General features: G+C 41.0%; 1 protein-coding gene across 5 annotated transcripts; it reads right to left on the minus strand.

Moving 5' to 3' along the window:
- Positions 1-6,048: 6,048 nt before the first annotated feature.
- Positions 6,049-13,472, minus strand: CCR4 (C-C motif chemokine receptor 4). Of its 5 annotated transcripts, none has more exons than XM_064416770.1 (7): positions 13,322-13,472; positions 12,612-12,821; positions 12,406-12,493; positions 11,373-11,511; positions 10,671-10,872; positions 9,187-9,419; positions 6,049-7,916 (listed from the first exon to the last, which is right to left on the minus strand). In XM_064416770.1, the coding sequence occupies exon 7, from the start codon at positions 7,898-7,900 to the stop codon at positions 6,824-6,826; it is 1,077 nt and encodes a 358-aa protein (XP_064272840.1). In that variant the 5' UTR covers positions 7,901-7,916; positions 9,187-9,419; positions 10,671-10,872; positions 11,373-11,511; positions 12,406-12,493; positions 12,612-12,821; positions 13,322-13,472; the 3' UTR covers positions 6,049-6,823. The 5 variants fall into 5 exon arrangements, with proteins under 5 accessions (XP_064272840.1, XP_064272831.1, XP_064272845.1 ...); XM_064416761.1 differs by lacking the exon at positions 13,322-13,472 and adding an exon at positions 12,919-13,195; XM_064416775.1 differs by lacking the exons at positions 10,671-10,872; positions 13,322-13,472 and adding an exon at positions 12,919-13,195.
- Positions 13,473-20,092: the final 6,620 nt, after the last annotated feature.

The raw sequence follows: 20,092 nt of genomic DNA on the forward strand, positions 1-20,092 counted from the left end.
TTTAGTAAGATGGTATTGATAAAACATTTTTTTTTTTAACATGACCATTATCTGCACAAGTACAGCTGCTGCCAATTACATTCTGCCCCCGTCCACCACAGCCTGTCTGCGTGGGGCTCTGCATTTGCAGTCACAGAGGAGAAACTGACTTTCATTCAAATGTCACGTCTGGCTGCTCAGTCTGTGCGAAGTCTCGCCTGCCGGGTCCTCAGCCGCTGCTCTTGTTGGAGTGCACTCACACCTCGCGCCGTTCCCTGACCAGGCTGCTGGGGCTTTTCTTGTGAAGGATCCCACTGATTTTTTTTTTTTTAATTTCTTTTTTTAACTGTGTTTCATTTTGTTTTTGCAAAAGCGGTAACTTTGTGGAATCTTGTGCCTCATGTCTAGAAAACGTGGCAGACATTTTTAGATGTCCCTAAAATTAACATTGATACTAGCTGCCTATTTGCTCTGTTGTTGGGCAGTATCAGCTCTTCCACAGCTATCTCTGTACAATTAGTTGACAATTATAGAGGGTTTTTTCACATTTGTCTAGGAACCTGGAAGCCTCTATATACCCACTGAATTATGCTGGTATGACAATTCAAGAATTTGGCATGTGCCCTCCTGAAAATTCAGGTCACATTCAGTTGTATTGTATTATGACTGAAGCCTTCATTGTGAATTTCCTTAGAGAAAAGGTGGGCTTTTTTTCTTCCCCCCTGTTTCTGACACTATTAATAGTTGCTCTGCCTCTGTGCACACCCGTTCCTGGAATTAAAAAAAAAACAACATGCAAATTAAAATTCAGCAGAACCTTGTGTATCTAGTACTAACCTTGCTTTCTCAGTCTCTGACGCAAATTGTAAATAGTTATCACTTAAGAATTGACCTTTCACAAATGCTAATATGATGTTTGATTGTTTAAATTTTATTCAGTCTCATGTTGATGGAGTCTATAAAATACTGTAGTCTTTTACATTATAGGCAGTAGATTAAAAAAAACACAGAAGAAAAATTCATATTTTTGTCAAGTAGTCTTCAGCATTCATCACTTGACTGAAATTTTGCTTCTAATGGTATCTCTTTTCCTAAGTTATGGTACATTCCTATGGATATGTGTAATAAACTACTTATTGAACAATGTGGTGGACTTATTCTATTTAAGCTGTTTAAGTGTATTAAATAAGACAAATCCTTGAATTTTTTTTCTACAATTTTTGGTTATGTGAGGACTTCTGAAATTATTTCCCCCATCAGAATGAAATTATAATAAAAATTCAGAGCAGAATTAATGAAGTACTTTGTTGCAGTAATGTTGACAAATAGGCTTGGCTTACTCTAAAATCATTTCAATGTGAATCTGGAATGAAAATTAAGAGGAAATTTTAGGCTAAAAGATGTTTATCATTAACCAGTGCACCTGCCATCAAAAATTTGCCCTTTCCATATTTTCTTTGAATCATATAAGTCTTTGAGTTGGAAGGGACCTTTAAAGGTCATCCAGTCCAACTCCCCTGCAAAGAGCAGGGACATCTTCATGGAACTGCCTTGTCGAAAGGAAAACACTCTGCAGTGTCACGACAAGACAGGCATCCCACTGTGAGACTTCTGCGTGCAGAGAACGTGAGCTCAAGCCAGTGAGGAAGTGAATGGAGTGACTCCATGTGACTGTGGAGATGAGGTGGTGGCATGTGAGGTTCATGCAAAAAGCCAGGGCAGCAGCAGGCAGGAACTAACCTTCCCGTGGGAGATTTTGGAGGTTCCCTAATATTTGTGAGGAAAGGAAGCAAGTAGTGACCTGCGTTATGCAAGGATGGGCTGGTAAAGCAGAACTGAGGAGAAAACAGCTGGAATCTTTCCTTTCATAAACCCTTCAGCCCCTTCTCGGTAGGACTGAGGAGTTTTGTGTGACACCTCATGCTGTGGGTTTCACTGTTCTCAAAAGCATAAACAAGATTCTTGATAGCAAGGGCAGAGCTGTTCTCTGCAGCTTCTCAGTGCTCTTTGTCTGCAGGGCCTGCAGAACGTGTCATTGCTCCCTGCAATCATCCAGACATTTTTTTCCATTCCCAGTGCTTGTGAATGAGAAAGAGGGCATAAGCAACAGCAAAATCCATCCTTTTATTCCTTCTATGCACTTTTTGCAGCTTTCCCACATACTTTGATAGCAGAAAAGGCAAGTCGCTCACTCAGCCTGCAGTCATGGCCTTTCTTGAGGTCAAATTTCAGTTTACCAGCTATAAGCAAGTACAGAGATGTGTTGTGGTCTTTCCTCACTTTGATTAAGATGTTACTATGAGCCAGTACTGCTCTCTCTGTTTGTGAGTAATGGTGGCAGGTTAAATGCCAGGGAGGGCCCCTCTCTTCCATTGTCCTGCCCAAACTACAATACTCCTGTGGAGGTTCTTTAAGGAGTGCAAAGTTCCTGTGCAAAAGAAACAAATATGCTTTTCCTGCAGACATGTCCACCCATTGTTCCAATCATTGTCCCAGATACAAAAGTCTCTTCCTGAACTTGGCTGCTTGGACCTTCTTGGAAAATGCTGATTGTATGCTACTAGTCTCTCTTGAGAAGAAGAGTGCCTTTAGTAATGTCTATCTTCATTCAGTCTCTGTTGTCTTACATGTTGCTAGCATCACCAAGAATACTCTTTATGAGCATTTCTTATCTATGGATAAAGATCTGATTCTTTCAGATCAGATTCTTGATTACTTGCCATTGTTGTTTAATTCAAGCAAGCAGAAATCTTGGAATTAAAAAAATTCTTAGTGCCTTAAAAACCAGCACCTTAGTAGTTTTATTTTGCAACACTTGAATTCACAAAGAGCTTGCATTATGCAGTTGCAGAGCTACTTATACTGGATGTGTTCTGTTACTTGTTTTGAAACAAGAAATTAAAACCTAGAGAAACTTCAATCCTTCAAACATGACTTGAAAAACAAAAACAAAAAAAAAATTAAAAGTACAAAAACTAAAGGAGTGTGATCCATTGATCAATCATGTATTTGGGCTACATTAACATGGAGGACTTGATTTTGTTGGCCTGGAACAGATAAAGAGCTTCTTTGTTTTTGAGCTTAATTTCTGTGAGAAGTGTCTTTGACTCAATGACTATCCCATAAGATGGGATTTTGTTAGTTTTGTGATGGGGGTTGCTGCTGGTTGACTGTGAAAAAGAAAATCATCCTGGGAGCTTCTAACTTGGTGTCTCCTCAGTGGCAGGGCCCACTGCTTTAAGACTGATTTCTCTGTGATTGCCATTGGCACTTGCTGTGTCACAGTATAGATGATTGCAGATACAACCACCACTCCTTCTCCTTTGAATGGTCTTATCAGTTAGGCAAATGCTACAAATCTCACCACTATTGTATCATTTCCAGTCTCCTCCTTTCATGACTGGAGTAGCAAAGTTGAACTTTCAGTAGGCATTGCCTAAAGTGCTATTTTAATGATTATTTTGATTGATATTATTAAATGGCCCTTGACTTCTAACTGTAAATTAATTATGATGGAGATGTCGGCATAAAAGGCAGGATGTGATGAAGGTGGTCTCTGGTTGTGTTAAGAGAGAGATATTGGATAAAACTGAAAATAATTAAGAACTCTTGCAGGAAAATGTGTGATGTAGGTCCCTGCTGGCAGTTTAGAAGTATCCTGGTTACAGAGGGGCACTATGGTGCCTGTGGAATTGTACTCCCCTTCAGAGCAGGTGTGCAGACTGGTGCTGGGACAGTGACAAGCAGTTGCAGTCTAGGAGAATTGCAGTTCCTCACTGGCTCTCAGACTGAGAGGAGCAGATTGTCTGGGAGCAGGCTGCTGACCATGATGCTGATTCTGCACGATTAAAAGGGGTAAAGCTGTCCTCCAGAGCAAATGCGTAATTCAGCTTTGTGTTTAGGGAGTGACTGTGGTGGCCTAAGCACGCTATAAAAACCAATCAACTTGTTGTTATCTTTTCATCATTATTTGTATTCAATCTAGTTAGCTGATTTCCCCCTTCTTCTACCTTTCTTTGGCTGCTTAGCATAGGTGAAGGGAGGATGCAGAGTGGCCTTCTGGGGAACCTTGATGTAAAAATGTGGCTTTAAGAATGAGTCAGCTTTGTTTCACTCAAATGTCTATCCATTGTCTTTCATGGTTCAGTGAGTTTGTACATATATTCTCCATTGCTGGAAACTCTTGTTCAGCTGAAATAACACACTTTGTCAAGTGACATTTTAAAAATCCCTACTTTATTTTTGTCTGTATTAATACTATTATCTCGTCCTTTCTCATCAGCATATTTCAAAACCCTCCCTCAAAAGAGGAGTATCATTGTCCACTGCAGCTTGGTGCATGTGGGTGGGGGTTTTGTTCAGGTGACAGAGGAGGAAGCCACCCATGTTCAATGAGCTCCAGCCTCAGGACCTGATTTCCTGAACCCATCAATTTAACATGAGCTCTTCTTTGCACCCAACGCAGCAAAGCTGCTCAGAGCTCAACTTTCAGCTCAGCTCAGCTGCTCTCCAGCACATGCATTGAGCAGCTGTGAATATTACTGGGAGAACTGCAAGAGGCTATTTGGCACAGAGGAACAAGAGAACATTCACCTGGAGGAGTTCTGGCTGCACCAGGCACCCTCTGCACCAAGGGAAACGTGCACAGGCCATGGGGTACAAAGCTGAGCAGTGACACAAGGCACATTTGAGTTTTGTGTGGGAGAAGGGCTCTGCACTGCCTCTGTTTGTGGCATTGCTGCATGGCTGCTGGGTGCACCCCATTAATTCCACAGCATCCTCCCTCACCACAGAGTTTGCCCAGACCTGGACCAGCCTGCAATCCATTCCCTGATACCACTCTTTGCCCTGGATGTCTCTTACATCACATCTGACAAGAGCCTTCAGCTTGCTTGTTCCTTGTTGACCCTCATTTTTGCCAGCCTAGCACAGGCAGCCTTTCCATTAGTCTGGAAATCAAGGACCACTCTTGCTGACTAGAGGGATCACAGAGCAGTACAAAGAAAAAAGAAGCTGCAGTGGAAGCTGTCTGGCTTCCAGGGCAGTTCCCAGTGCCTCTGCTGTCAGCATCACCAGCTGTAAGGAGGATGTGCTCTGCCACCTTGGGATGTTATGATGGCTTCACTGTCATCTGGGAGAATTTGAAGTACCTCATACTTGAAATGTGTCTTCCTTTTCAAAAAAAGGTGATGGGTGGCATAACCCACTCTTTCTATCAGTTTTTCCCAAGTGATTTACGTAGTAGATTCTAAGATTTTGAGTATTAAGAATTTATAGTCTTTTTCTATAAAGGCTCTGTCTTACTTCAAGTAATGTCTTCCACAGCTATTATTATTATCTGCTTAATGCAGATCCTTGCTTGTCATCCACAGCAAATGGTAGTGCATTCCCAAAATTATGATGGATAAATGTGTATGTGAGATTTAAAAGTACTGCATTTTATCTTCAGTCTTATATCATGAGAGAGGTCAAATGGAGATGAGCTTCAACTTATGTCTCTCATTTAGAGTGATGAGCACAATGGCACTACAATATTTTAACATTTCTTCTTCAGCCCTTTCCTGATGCGTTTTAATGCCTTGTTTGCTCTTTGCAGCCTTGGCTGAATGCTGAGCAGGCACTTTATTACTGACAGTGTAAGAAAAGAATTCATCTGGTTTATAGTAAGAAATCTGAATTGTTGTTGTCTAGCAAAAAGACACACCAGAAGTATCTTCAAATATATATTTTTCAACTCTTAATTTGTCTGCCACCACATTACTGATTCTTTGCCTCTTTTAAAATCATTTTTGTGCCAAAATCTAAACACTGCTCTGTGAGTTTCCTTCCTGTTACAGATTTCTGATGAATTAATATCCTGTGAGCGGCTACTGGGGTATCACATTGTTTGCATTTTGCTGTTATCAAATGCAAGGATTCTATGTGTGGTTTCTAAGTTATGGCAGACCCATTCTACACAATCTCTGCTTTTACTTTCTTTTGTTTTGCCAGATACCTCTCCAGTGAATGAAAATTGAGTTTTGGGGTTAAGTATTTTTGGAAGAAAGGACATTCATTTTAAAATATATACTTTTAACCAAGATGTTTCAAATTTATTCATGCTTGCTGGAAAATAAGTTTTTTTAAACACTTTTATTCAAAAATATTCAAAATATTTTCCATTTTAATTAAAATACAGAAGTGCTATCCTTAATTACAATGATAAAGTAATTCAAAATGCCTATATATACACCTACATGTAGTCATGTATGTCAACCTGAAAGAAAATGCACCTACAATGAAAAGTAATGGCTTTGCTTTGAGTCTTTGTGCACGTAGAGAATATATTTTGTCCTTTTTTTCTTAATGACAGGGGATATATCATCCCCACTGAAATGAAACATTTAAATGTAGCAGGTACTGCTAATAGCTGCCTAAGAGTCACAAGTCCTACACAGATCAACTGCAGAATAAAAAAGAATGGTTACAATCAACCTTCTTGAATACATGGATATGTTTTCCAAGTGCATGTGCTGATGGCAAGGTGCTCTCTCACCTCTGCCCCTCCATGCAGGCCAATGTCTTGATGCTGGTGAAAAAGGAGCCACACAATGCAGTGCTTTGCACAGAGCTGAGCGGTGATTTGTAATCACAGCAGAGAAACCTTGCCTGTCCATCCTCCATCTTCCACATTTGGGACACCTTCTCTCGTAATACTCAGAAAATCTAGAGGCACAAATAAAGCTGAAGTAAGTAATTATCCGGCACTAGCTTATTGTTAAATGTGTCTGCATTTGCTTAGCTTTTCAATGTTCCTGTTTTTCAAAGTCCCTGCTGCTGAGTTCAGTGGCTGGTCTGAAATGTGTTACAGAGCATCTTGGTCGCCCGTAGATTGTGTGTGGAATGAACTGGTAGATTCAGTGTGGTAAGTGGTGTGAACTCCACACCACTTGCAGAAATACCCTGGTAACTGCCAGTTCTTAAAGAGCATCTTCAGGTACTTCTTAAATTTCTCCCCCATGAAGAAGTAGATGACTGGGTTGAGGCAGCAGTGGAAAAGGCCGAGGATTTCCGTTACCTGGAAAGCATAGTCCAGATTCCTGCTCACTTGACAGTCTTTAATGACTCCCATAAATTCCAGCAGTTGTAAGAAAATAACAATGTTGTAGGGGGTCCAAAAAAAGAAAAACACAATCATGACAACAAAAATCATCTTCACAGCCTTATTCTTTTTGTCATTTCTACAGTGAACTAATGTTTTAATGATCATGGAGTAGCAAAATGTCATAATTATAAAAGGGATTAGGAGCCCTAAAATGTTGACTTCCAAAGTGGAAAAAAGCTTCCATGTTGTGAAATTGCCTGGAAATATCGGCTTGCAGGTAGTAAAATTATGTTCATTAAAAGACTCTCTAAATACAAGCTCGGGGACTGAGGCTGAGAGAGCTACTAGCCACACAACAAGGCTAGTAATCAAGCCATGGAAGGTGGTCCTTGCTTTCAAGGAAAGCACTGCACGAACAATTGCCAGGTATCTGTCTATGCTCATAAGCATAATAAAAAATATCCCACTGTAAAACCCAACCAGGTAGATCCACGAAATGATTTTACACCAGGGAGTTCCAAAAACCCATTCGTCTACTGTGAAATAAGACCAGAACGGCAAGGACAAAACGAAGAGCAAATCTGAGATGGCGAGGTTTAGCAGGTACACATCAGTCATGCTCTTCAGCCTCTTGTATTTGAAGAGGACCACGATGACCAGAACGTTTCCAGCGAGCCCGACCAGGAATACCAGGGAATACAGAACAGGTAGGAAGGAGGCTGCAAACCTCCTGACGCCTTCTTTACTGCATAGTTTTGGAGCATCGTAATAACTGTCGTAATACTCATAAAAGGTTGAGGGTTCGACTTCAAGGGACTCTGTACTTGAAGAACTCATGTTTTTTCCCCCAGTTCTGAGAAGGGAAGAACATACAAATGTCAGTGACTTTCAGTGTGTCAAGACCACATGATTACTCCACAAACCTGAATCACGAGTGACAGCTCGGGACACGACTCACTGCAGGTTGTTAGATATTATGTAAGCATTATGGGATGGATGCGTGTGCACACTTGAACAAGGTATTGTCCTTAGCATGCATGTGCTTAGTCCTTGCAGCACTGTGCAACTTGCATGTCAAGCACAAAGGGATGTTCAAATGGATGACAGGAAAGCAAATGGGAGTGAAAGATGTGGGCCATAAGTGTCAAATCAGAAAGGGTTAAGTTCCATGTTGAGCAAAGTAAAAAGCAAACTCACTGTTCATAGCAGTTCAGAATTTCACTCACCCACCTTTCCCATCAGGTATATGTCACCCACCATAGGAAGACAGTGATAAACATGCACCAGACTTTTCTTATGAAATTACCTTTACTGAAAGCTGTCATAAGCTTTCAATAAGGGCTTATTTTCAGTGGCTAAATGAGTAACATGAATTTGTCATCTTCATATATATGTTCTTTTCTAATAGGTAGATACAGAGTTTTAAGTGATGTAAGTTAGACACAGGGAAAATATCTTGCTGACTTATGAGTCTGTGTGTTATTCACATCACAGCATCATTCTTTTAGCCAAACATACCAGAAATTTAAGTCTGAGTTCTGTTCTTACTTGCGTGTGTTATTCACTTCACAAGTGGCAATTTTTTAGCCTAACATATCAGAACTCTAAGTCTGTGCTATTTTCTTCCCCTTTGTTTTCATTTTATGAATGGAAAGCAGAAGAGAAGTGGGTTTCTTAGCTTTACTTGTCTTAGCCCTGTGTGTTGCTGCTACATGCCAGCAAACATTGATTGTCATTAATCTGAGACCTACTGTGTGTGTTCCCAAGCATGACACCTTTCCAGCCTAGAGTTCTGTTCCATTCTACACAGAGAGGAATTTAATCTGATTTATAAGTCACAAGGACAGAACTGTTTGACACCAGTGGTGTAGAAATGACAGCTTTACAGCAACTGCAGCCAGACATACCTGAATTTAATCTAGATTCAGCATAATGCATTTGAATACTTAAAAACATACGCTCACAGAATACACCCCACTTCTGATGATGCAAGAATTCTTAAAACTGCTTAAAAAAATTACCTGAGCAACTACAAAAGGTAAACGAAAAAACATTACATTCACACATATCATGAGTGTACATGATACATAAATGTTTGAACAATTGCATTTTATGAATTTTACCTTTTCTGCTCCTTTCTTCCCAGATGATGTGAAGAATCTTCTTTGCTTTAAGGGCGCAGAATCTCTTGCTCCTCTTCAGGTAGCTCTGCCAGGGAGGTGTTACCCACACAGCAGTATACAGCAGATGTAAAATGCAGATATCACTAGGTAGCTGTGTCTCTTAGCGGAAGCTTTGACTTCCTTAGACTTGTATCACAAGTACTTCTCTCATCAGTGCTCATCAGAGATAGTCCCTTTAAGTCAGAAATAGAATTAAACACATGTTTAAGAAAACCCACAGTTTCCACTGGGAGACTGAGTATTGAGTTAAAGCATTTTCATCTCATCCAACAATCATTAAAACTGATGTCTCTAAGCATAGATGTCACTCAGCTCTCATTCAACTGAAACCTTGTTCTTTTCTAAATCTCAGAAAAAAAAAAATGAAAGAATCCTCCGTAGAGAGCAGAGAGGAGGCAGGCGCTTGGTGGGTGTGTGGGAAGTGTGTTTCTAGTCCTTCTCTGACAGATAACTAATTCTGCAAGTTGTATTATGTAATTGTAGAAGAATTAATCACTATTGCATGATCTTCCTGACTTCTGCTTATCTTACTTCATTAGAAATGAAGGCATGTTAATTCACACTATCTTTTTGCTTGATGTTTTCTGTTGAAGGTTTTATATACAGCACATCTACCTCCTACCACTGCCCAGGACAGAATGGAAGAGTGGTCAGAATACTGAATAAGAAGTAGGATGTGCGCACGTGCGTGTGGTCTAAGGGCAGAGCGTGCAAAGTGCTGAGGTTTACCAAGGCTCTCTGTCTCAGTAGAAAGCTCAGCAGCTTCTATGAATTTCTTCTGAGAGTAAGATGGACCTTATTTGTCTTTTGGGGGATTCTGAGAAGGGAGAAGAGAGCACAGAGGCCATGTGGCAGTCAAGCGGGATGGTTGTGAGTCCTGCCAACAGAACAGCTGTGCTGGCAGCTGGCAGGTGCTGGTCCCCTCTGTTTCCCAGAAAAGGCCAGCCAAGCAAAAGTACAAGCCATTTCTCAACAGGGAAGCCTGCTTTCTTGTGATCAGCAAAAACTGAAAATACACAATGAGAAGCAGAAACAAGAAATCTACAGAAGGTGGTAGTGAGAGTAGGAAGAATCAGACATCTCTGTCCACAAGAGATTATATGTTTTCTTGTTTGCTCTCTGGTGTTATTCTGGACACAGGTACAGCTTTTATTCAGTTATGCCATTTGCTGCTATCTCATATGCCTCTGATACTGTTACACTGCCCAATAACTTCTGTTTGGCTGAAAAGCTTGATGTGAATGTGATGTAAAAAGCCTGAAGCATGAGCTGCAGGATCTACTGGTTTCAGGTTTTGCCAGAATAAAACAATTGTGTGGGAAGGACTGTGTCAGTCATCTTTCACAAGCTGTGTCTGTAGATTTTTAAATTGGTCTCTGGAAGATGTTCCTCCTGTACAGGTTATTGCTCTGCAGATCACTTACATTTTTTGTTCAGTTTCCTAGCGGTCCTTAGAGGATGTGGACATCAGATAAGCAGACAACAATGTTGTACCCATTTCATCAGCTCACAGAAACCAGAAGCTGTTCCTTTTGCTGTTCTTTTGTCTCTGTAAGGGCCTCCTTAATCTCTTCTTTCACATGTTGTTGCACTAGAGCCACAAGTTCAGCTCTTCAGCCACAATAACTATGACAGAAAATCTTTCTTTGAATACATGCTTTTCAGGGAAAAAAAAAAAAAAAACCACCCCTTGCTCTTTACAATGCTTTCTTAGTTCTGGCTGTATTTTTTTTCTCCTCAATAAACCACCATGCATCTGCATGCTTATCTTGTCCCACTCATTATTTTCAGCTCTATCAAACTGGATATCTTCTTTGAATTTCATCAGTGATGATTTTTCTTGATTTACAGATGGAGAGGTGAATAGAACTGAATCCAGATTTTAAATCTCTTTGACCCTTTAAGATCCCTGTTTGGTTAAGGAATGATTTTCCATCAGCAGGAACATTTTGCAAGAGGTGTTGACCATCATGACCAGTCTTTCGAGACCTATCCTTAGCACACAGGCTGCATTTCAGATATGCTTCTGATCTTTCAGGCATACTGTCAGGGGGGAAAAAGTCTGCAGCCATGTGAATTCCAGTTTGGAATGATCCATATGGCACGAATTTGAAGAAAACACCTACCTGGCACAGTGTTTTTTGCCCAGTCCTTCTTTGGAAGGCTTTTGAGTAGGAAATGGACCTTCCATAATACCAACTCACTTCATGCTAAATTGCCAGATGGAAAGGGCTATCTTCATAAGGAAACTGAGCAAGAATGTTTCTGCAGAAAGAGGAATGTCAGACAAAAAAAAAAAAAAAAGGTTTCAGTTACAGATGCTGAAAATTTATGATGTCTGAGCTCCAGAAAATGAAGATGAAAAAATTTGTCTGCCAGTTCATGAAAATCAAGAGGATGTGAATGAATCCTGACATACCTTCTGATGGCTTACTAATGAACAGAGTTCCTGGGAGATCCTGCAAGGAAAACTGGAGAGAAAACAGGGGGGAAAAAAAGAAATCTCTGAGCAAACGAGACAATGCAGAAAATACAGAAAATAGAGGAAAGATCTTGTGAGTGCAGGTTCTGCAATTGCTTGGGGAGAAAGAAGAATGGAAGGGACTGAGTATTGCTGTAGTCTCCAGTAGGGGAGCTCCGAGGTCCCTTGTAACACATGGCAGCCTGTCTTTTTCAGATACTTCTTGGGGAACCTGGCAGAGACTGAGAAAAGGAGAATGGCAGGAGATGGCAAGATTATGGTGGAAAAAGGAAAGGGTTCTCAGTGATGTTGCTGTAAAGCTAAAGGTTTTGCAGGGGAAGAGAAGACAAGAGCAAGTAATTTTACCTCTTTACTAAATGGTATCAGGATATGTGACACTGACCAAATAAATCACAGGGTGGACCAAACCTGATTGGCCGGACTGGAAGGAGATTAACCCTTTATATGGGATGGTGGGGGGGCACATTAAGTGCAACAGGAAGGAACATAATAAAAGCAAAATGTGGAACAACCCATACCATATAAAACTTTGCTTTTCACCAAATTATTATTTCTGCCCCTCCCATCTTTTATGGTAAGTCTTATCATTAATTTGCCATTTTATACGAGGCAGAGGAGTTTTGCCCAAGGAAGAACTGGAGATAGACATTTGCCTAACCCACTAAGTAGATACTTACCACTGATATGCCAGTGCACCATCCATTCTGTCTGATCTCAGCACTGGCCAGGGATGGATTATTCAGACAAGTCCTCGTTTGGAAGAGGCTGGCCAACAAGAGAAGCAGATGACAGTAAATAAAAAGGGACAAGTATTGCAAGAATTAGTATTATGATTGATTGCGTGGATCCAGGCTGCCAAAGTCACAGATGGACAAACATTTACCTTTCTCATCAAAGCATTCTCTCCATCCAAGGTAGCCAGCTCCTTTGTGTGTTGTCTGGCCTTGCGGGGTTCTTCTTTTGCAGTTCAGGTGAATTTGGATCACAGTTTGCACATCTGTAGCTCCCATTCTTCCTTGTTAGCAAAGTGTCTGTGCTACCAGTTCATTGTACAGTTCCTTTCTTTGTAATTTCTTAATGTATTCCAAATTTCCTACAGCAAAACAGAGAGAGAAGTTAAAAAAGGGAAGAGAATAATTTCCTAGTTTTAGAGACAACCATTGTTGTTGTTTCTCAGGTGATTCACTCACAATTTACTTCAATCTTTTTGAATGCGTGAATTCCCTTTGGCTAAGATAGCTGTTTATGCTGACAAAAAAATTATTTAAGCCAAAACCCTCTTTTCCTTGTTCAATGCTATTTCCTTGCTGCAATTCCCCTCATTTTTTTCTTTCAGTGGACCAGTCCTGTGCATTCTACTGTTCCTATCCACTGGTGATTCTGTGAATAGTGTCAGCCATCCTTTTCCTCAGCCTAATTTGCTTTCTTTCCACGTGCTGTGCTTGCAAAGCTGCTATAGACAGAACTCCTCTTTAAAAAAAAAAAAAAGAGAACTGAAACGTCTCACCTCAAACATGACAGAAATAGTCAGTTTGTCTGCTGAATTTTACTTAAAATAAAAATCACTGATGCAAAAAAAACATCAGGGCGCACCTCTAGGGGTGATGAGTTTATTCTTCTGAAATGTGAAATGGCACAGCAGGGAGCTTTCTTTGTCATGTTCAGTGATCTGTTAAATGTCACCAAGCAGTCTCTACAGGTAGGTAAGAAGTCTGGGCTGTTTCCACTTTGAGAAGTAGCTGATACCTGAGATTGAATTTTTTTTTTCTAAATGTCTCAGCCATCACCTAATCATCACTATGAGGTCCTCTTAAAATCTGGTCTTCCTGGAAAAAAAAAAAAAAAAAAAAGGCAGTGGTGAAAGCAGAAGTGTTCTCAGGCCACTTTTGTGAGGAGTCTATATACAGAAGCAGGATGACAATGTGGTGTAAAGGCTTTGTGTTCTGTGTGCTTTGTGCTGGTGCCCCCAAGTCTCAAACACTTCAGCTGCTGGTAGCCTTTAAAAGCTTATTAAATGACTGGCCTTATCTGAAACATCTTCATCTTCAAAGTCTCTCCTGCCATGTTCCTCCCAAGCAGATGTAATATAAAGGAAGCTAGTTAAAAAAATTAAAGTATTTGCAGATGATCAATAGGGAGAAAGAACTAATACTTGATCTTAATGATTACTAATCTTTCCATGTTTGCTAAGGCCCAGGCACTCTGTTACCCCATGGAAAAGCTGTTTCACTGCAAGGCCTGTTTCAGACAATCTGTACAGCCAAATTATACAATATTCAGTTCACTTTTAGTAGCAGGGGAAACCACTCAGGACACCAAAATAAAACTGTGACAGGCACAACAAAAGGTTTTCATTGGAGCATCTTTGTCATCTTTGTGATTCACAGGATATTCTGATGTGCCTTGTGAATTGTTGGTGAAACTGCCTGTAGTTAATTTTACATCCACAGACTTTCATTTGCTCACCAGCAAATAAATAAAACCTCAGAGAAACTGATATTTCTTCCATCAGCACAATGTAATGACTAATTTTTTCTTACTTTTCGTAAACATATTTTTTACATTCTCTACTTGCTCATCCACTTGCTTGCCCTGCTTTAACCATGAATGGCTTTCAGGTCCAATGGAGTTTAATAATGCCACCTTCTGGTGGAAATGCAAAGAAAGCACTGACACTAAAGATGGGCAGAAGGAACGATGGAGTGAGCTCAGGGCAGAGGGTCCTTCGTGAGCAAGGGATAGAGAGAGGGTGTGGTGACTCTGGAAATATTTGGCTCCAGGTGCTCTTAGCTTTGTGCAAAAAGCCATATGCCACTGTCTACATTTGCACCTTCTGAATCTGACTTGAACTGTAAACCCTGGCCTGGGCATTCTGTATTGCTTTTATTGTAACTTGAATTTTATCCATCCCTTCACTGTAGCCTCCTGAAACTTGAGCTACCTGGAGGATCTGGAGAGCAAGGCTCAGGAATGGGACCAAGAAAAAGGAACTGAACAGGAGACCAAGTGAGGGCGAGCCTTAATGATTCAAATGAGGGCTCCCTTGGGGAAAAAAACCCAACAAAACCAAACCAAAACAAAACACAAAAAACCCTAAACCCCAAAACCAAAACAACAAACCAAAACACAAAGCAAAACAAAAAACATAAGCAAAAAACCAACCAACAAACCAAAAAAGAAAAAAGAAAAAGCTGATCACGGTATGAGGATACCTGTTTTCTAAGACAGGAGTCCAAGAGGAAGGGTGACTACAATAAAGAAGAGACTCACTGCAGAGGGGCTCTGAAGCCACTTAAGGGTTATGACCTGTACATTTTATTCAGCTCTAATACTGCCATTCCTGAAACAGGCAAACCCAGCTTTGAGCCTCCTCAGACACAATCCTTCCAGGACAAAGAAGATGTGAGGTGAAGGCCCTTCATCTGTACAAAAAGAGCAAATCCTGGGCATGCTTACCCAGCTCCCCATGCCTGGCTGCTCACAGGCCACCAGCACTGCTGGTTCCCATGCTCCAGTGGGGAATGCTCTCAATGCCTTGTGCTCCATCTATGGCCAAACTGGGATCGATTACCTTGATCTATGTTCCTCAGCAATTGCTGTCTGGGGTGAAATGGGTGGCAAAGGGCTGTGGAAAAAGGTGGTTCAACAACCTGCTCCAGATGCATTTCAGGTTTACCATTCCCCTCTGGTTCGCTCCTACCTGCTCGGAGACTGGAAAATAATTGAAGCAGCAGCTCAGGGTTTCAAGCAGCTCTTACCTGTAAGGAACCGTCCTGCTCCAGGGCACAGGAGATTGCTCATGGGGACAGTGGCTCGTGTGTGACACCAGGGGGAACTGTCTTGTCACAGGAGCCATCGCCGCTCTGCTCAGCTTTGTCGGTGTCCTCCGACGCGCCCTGCAAGTTTGGCCACTGCAATCTCTGCTGATATTTCTATGCCTCTCGGTGGCGCTGGCTTTAATTTTAATGTAGCAAATTGATCTGCTAAACGTGAACTCCTCATGGGAGAAATTCAGCTTCTCAATTGCCTGCATTATCCTGGCATATTGGACCTATGTGTTGTGGGACTGCTGTGCTGCAGCTGGATATGGGGCAGTGACAAATGCATGGAATTTATTAGAGACTTAAAATCTGTGGGGTGGGAAACAGACCATTCCAATGACAGCTGCAGTGGGAAAGTGGTTTATATCCCCTGCGTAGTGAAACAGCAGTGCCAGAGTCCTTGCTGGCATTCTCTATCCCATTCACCAACCTCTGCCTTCCAAAGTTCATGTGCTCCTTCCTGCTGATTGAAATATCGTGGTTAGAAATGTGGTAAATGCAAATTGTTCTTCAAAAGCAAATCATTTTCCTCATGTCCAATGGGAGTGATTTCACAGTATTTCTTTGGGGAGAGGAACACAAAATGCAATATATTAACATTTTTGCGTTGCATATTAGTGTGACAAGAAAATCGGACAGGAAAAGTTTTTTTTTTTTTCCATTTTGAAAACAATGTGTTAACCCTGGCCATGTAAAACACAGATCTTGAGGTTTGGGTGTGTATGGTGAAAACCAAACTTACAGTGGCCACCAAGTAAATTAGGAAGTTCTGCTTACAAGTGGCAGCAGAATTACTGCAAACTTCAACAGAAACGATATGTATGTGGTTAAGTGTCAGAAACCAATTTTTAATAGTTAGAAGTTGTTCTCAATTTTTGCTTTCATTACTGAACTTCAATTTCAAAATAATAACTCTGGATAACAGATTTTCATTAGAGTTTTGGATGTCCTACAGAGTTAAGAAACAGAAGTGTAAACTACAAAATTTTGAGCAGAACTAGGTATGTTCTTAATACAGAAAATATTTCATTCAGTGGCTATTTTAGAAGTGGTGTGTTAACGGCCTTTGGCAAATATGCATCATGCTTGGCTATAACTACAGAGGAAAGACATTACCAGATAGAACCTGAAAAAGCAACAGTGGGGAGAGGTAGTACAACTTCAGATTTTCTTTGAATAATTCTCATTTGTTTTTAGTGATAGCAGGACTTGGGATTTGCATGGTACAGACTTGTTCCCTTGTTGTCCTGCTAAGACAATGGCCTTATATCACTCACAAGATCTCAGTGAGGGACATCACAAAGGTTATAGAGACAAAATGGAAATAACAGAATTTAACCCATAACACATTAATTCATTAATAGTTTCTCTGTGAAGAACATCATTAAAACTTCAGGCTACCCTGGGCCAGGACTTCAAATCCACTCCCACCAAATGCTGAATCCAAAGGAAATATGTGGGTAGTGACTGGTCCTTCTGATGCCAGTGTTGGAAATGTCAGCTTTCAGTGCTGAGCAATTTCCTAGGCCAATGTGATGCTTTGACCATCTGCACTTCTAAGCTTTTTGTACAAGTTTTTTGTTAAAAAAAATCCCCAAGAATCCAAAAACAAACAAACAAAAAAGAGATCTGTAAATCCTATTGTTTTGCAACTGTGTTGTAATATTTGAATGAGATGCATTCACAGTGGCACCTAAAAAAAATACTGATATCCATGTATCTCACTGCAAGCAGTTCAGTTAAATATAGATAATATAGGTCTTGCTCATTCTGTTTTTAAGTAGAACATGAAATATAGTCATGAACCTGCCAAGGACATTTGGATTCATGTTTTACTAGTTCCTCAAACTTAACCCAGCTGGGAAAAGATTTATAGTAAGTGTCAGCGTGATTCTCAAACAGGAAAAAAGTTGATAATAATGAAAAATTAGAATGCAAAGATAGCTCATCAACCTCAAAACCCCAAAGCCCAACACCCACCCCCCAAACCCAGAGATTTCCTCACCTTCTTTTTGCACAACTAAATTCTATTCAACATATAGATACAAGTGTGTGTGCATTTCCATGTGTAAATTGTGACTTGCTGAGTAAGCAAGAGTCTGTCCTTAAATTATAGCAGATGGAAAAGTTTTATCCCATACTGAGAGTGGTTTACTTTCTCATGGGTAGTGGGGAGGAACTGGATGTTGCTGGTCCTCAGGGATGTGTTGATCCAGTCTAAGGATAAATGTATCATTAGTGCTGTACACAGAAAAGCTTTGCAGGTCATAAACTAACCGGGCAGTTAGAAAACACCAGTTTCCTTCTACAGAGGTTTTGAAAGAGAAGTTGTGTCTTTAAAAAAAGGCCACAATTAACTGAAAGTCCAGTTCTTAAAGAGACATCAAGGGGCTTTCTGTCAGGCTTGAATAGTGCAGGGCAGCAAAGGGCAGCAATGCCTGTCTCAGCTGAACCCACACTGGTAAAGTTTGCTACTTGCTGCTCTCAGAGCACACGTATGTCCCATGGAGGCCAAAGCTTTTTAAGGAACAATTACAAGAATACTCTTCCTGTTAACACAAACAAAATTAAAACGGTGATTATGGTTTTCACTTGGGTTTTCAAAGATTTACTGCTGCTCCTGTGAAGAGGAACCTGCACAAAGTAGCAGTTTGTGGTGGAGCCAAATGCCTACAACCCCCCTGAAGTTTTTAATCTCATACAAATGCTCACATATTGAGCAACTACACCATGAAAATAAATGGCAAACCTAATAACTTGCAAATGAATGGCTTAAAACTTGACAATGTTATGCTGGCAATCCTCAGAAGTCTTCCATTGCACAGTGTGGCAGAGAAGACAAGAGTACAGGATTTCAGGAGGGGCCCTTTGACTTGGAAGTGAAGGATTTTGGCAGCTTGCAGAGGACCCAGGGCTGTCGAGGCAGTCTGACTCGCAGTAACAAGTCTGCCCTGCCAGAGGGAGATGCATCTGGAAGGAGAGGGATGCATTCTGCTGCTGATGGGTAGGATTGCTGGGGAACCACTGGGTCAAAGTAGCAAAAACCCTCTCCTTTCCTGGAGAGCTGGCATCAAGCTCTGGGTTTCCACCTTTCATTCTGCAGACAGTACATGGATCATATTTAAACATGTCTTTTCCCACTCAGTAACTCACCATTGTCTGAAAAATCAAAGGGAAGTTAAATAAACCAAGTGTGATTGCATTGCTCAGTTTGGCAATCCACCATCTTCTGGCTGACTTCAGGCTGATAACTTCTTGTTTAGTCTCAGAGCCTTCCTCTTTCTTTCTGCACATCTTAGCATTTCTTTAAAAAACCTTGTAAAAATACCATTTCTTAAAATACCACTTTCTTGGGGGGAGTGACAAACAAAGTTGCCTTATATCACTTGATTGGGCAGACTGGATTTTGAAAAATAATTTAATTTCAAGTGACACTCATGCTACACTTAATCTTAGACAACAAGTCTGGAGTCTGGAAGCCTACTTATAACTGAAAATTACAAAATTGAGCATAGAGAATATATTTCCACCAAATACAAAGAGTTTTAGGAAAACGTGTTTCAGTTGGGTTTTTTTACTGTAGACTGTGATGAATGTTCAGTAGCAAAAAATGGAATGTTTGTGTAATTATGAGACAATTGCTCAATGGACACACTCTCCTCTGCATTTTCTAGGAAACAAGGTGGTACTAAGGTCCACAAAGAAAGGCCCTCCTCCTTCCCCTGACAATCTGGAACAACTTTATTGTGTTAGTTCAAAAGTGAGAGTGTTTCTTCAGATTTGGCATATTACCAGTTCCATCAGAGTACAGAAATAGGGTTCCACTGTCATGGACTTGTTTTGCAAGACTGGTCCTTGATTTTTCCTTGTAAGGTGATCTCACTTTCATTATTGGCAACAGTCCTTTTTCCACTCACCTAACTCTAGTCCACACTGCCAATAAATTCTCCTTTATTTTGCAGCAGATGGTGGCAGGGATGCCCAGGCTCAGTTGTCTGATGGACATTTTACATCCCTGGTGCATTGTTACTGCAGGAGTAACAAGGATATTTGGAGGCTGTGCAGTGCACATGGGAAATGTGTCCTCTGGGATGCATTAAGCCTGGGTACAACTGCAGTTTTCCCTTTGGAAATCAGCTGTGGTGGGAGAGGCCCCAAAGCTTGAGGAAGGGTGTGGTAAGCAGCATGGGCAAGTGGCTATTTTGTCCCCAGAGCCATTGTCTGTGATAGTGTAGTCATGGCTGGTGTTTACAACATGTGGCAAGCAGGGCATGGGAGAGAGGCAGGGACTTACCCTGCTCAGCTTGATCGTGCTGTATTTGGACCAAGCACAGGGATATCCAAACCCATATTTCTAGTTCCCATTGTTCCAGAGGCTGCTGATGTCCTCTGGTCAGAGCCCTTGGAGATGTGCTCTGTGAAGGGCTCCACTGAGCTCTGCCATTTGGCTGAGGCCAAGCCCGTGGAAATCAGGAGATACACCCACTGGCACATCTCTAATCCTAAAGGATGAATTAGAGATCCTTGCTCTGATTATTGCATG

Source organism: Passer domesticus, chromosome 1 (genome assembly GCF_036417665.1).
Source record: "Passer domesticus isolate bPasDom1 chromosome 1, bPasDom1.hap1, whole genome shotgun sequence".
Taxonomy (NCBI): Eukaryota; Metazoa; Chordata; class Aves; order Passeriformes; family Passeridae; genus Passer; species Passer domesticus.

Coding starts and splice junctions, on each gene's coding strand:
- CCR4 (XM_064416770.1), bottom strand. CDS start 7,900: ATGAGTTCTTCAAGTACAGAGTCCCTTGAAGTCGAACCCTCAACCTTT.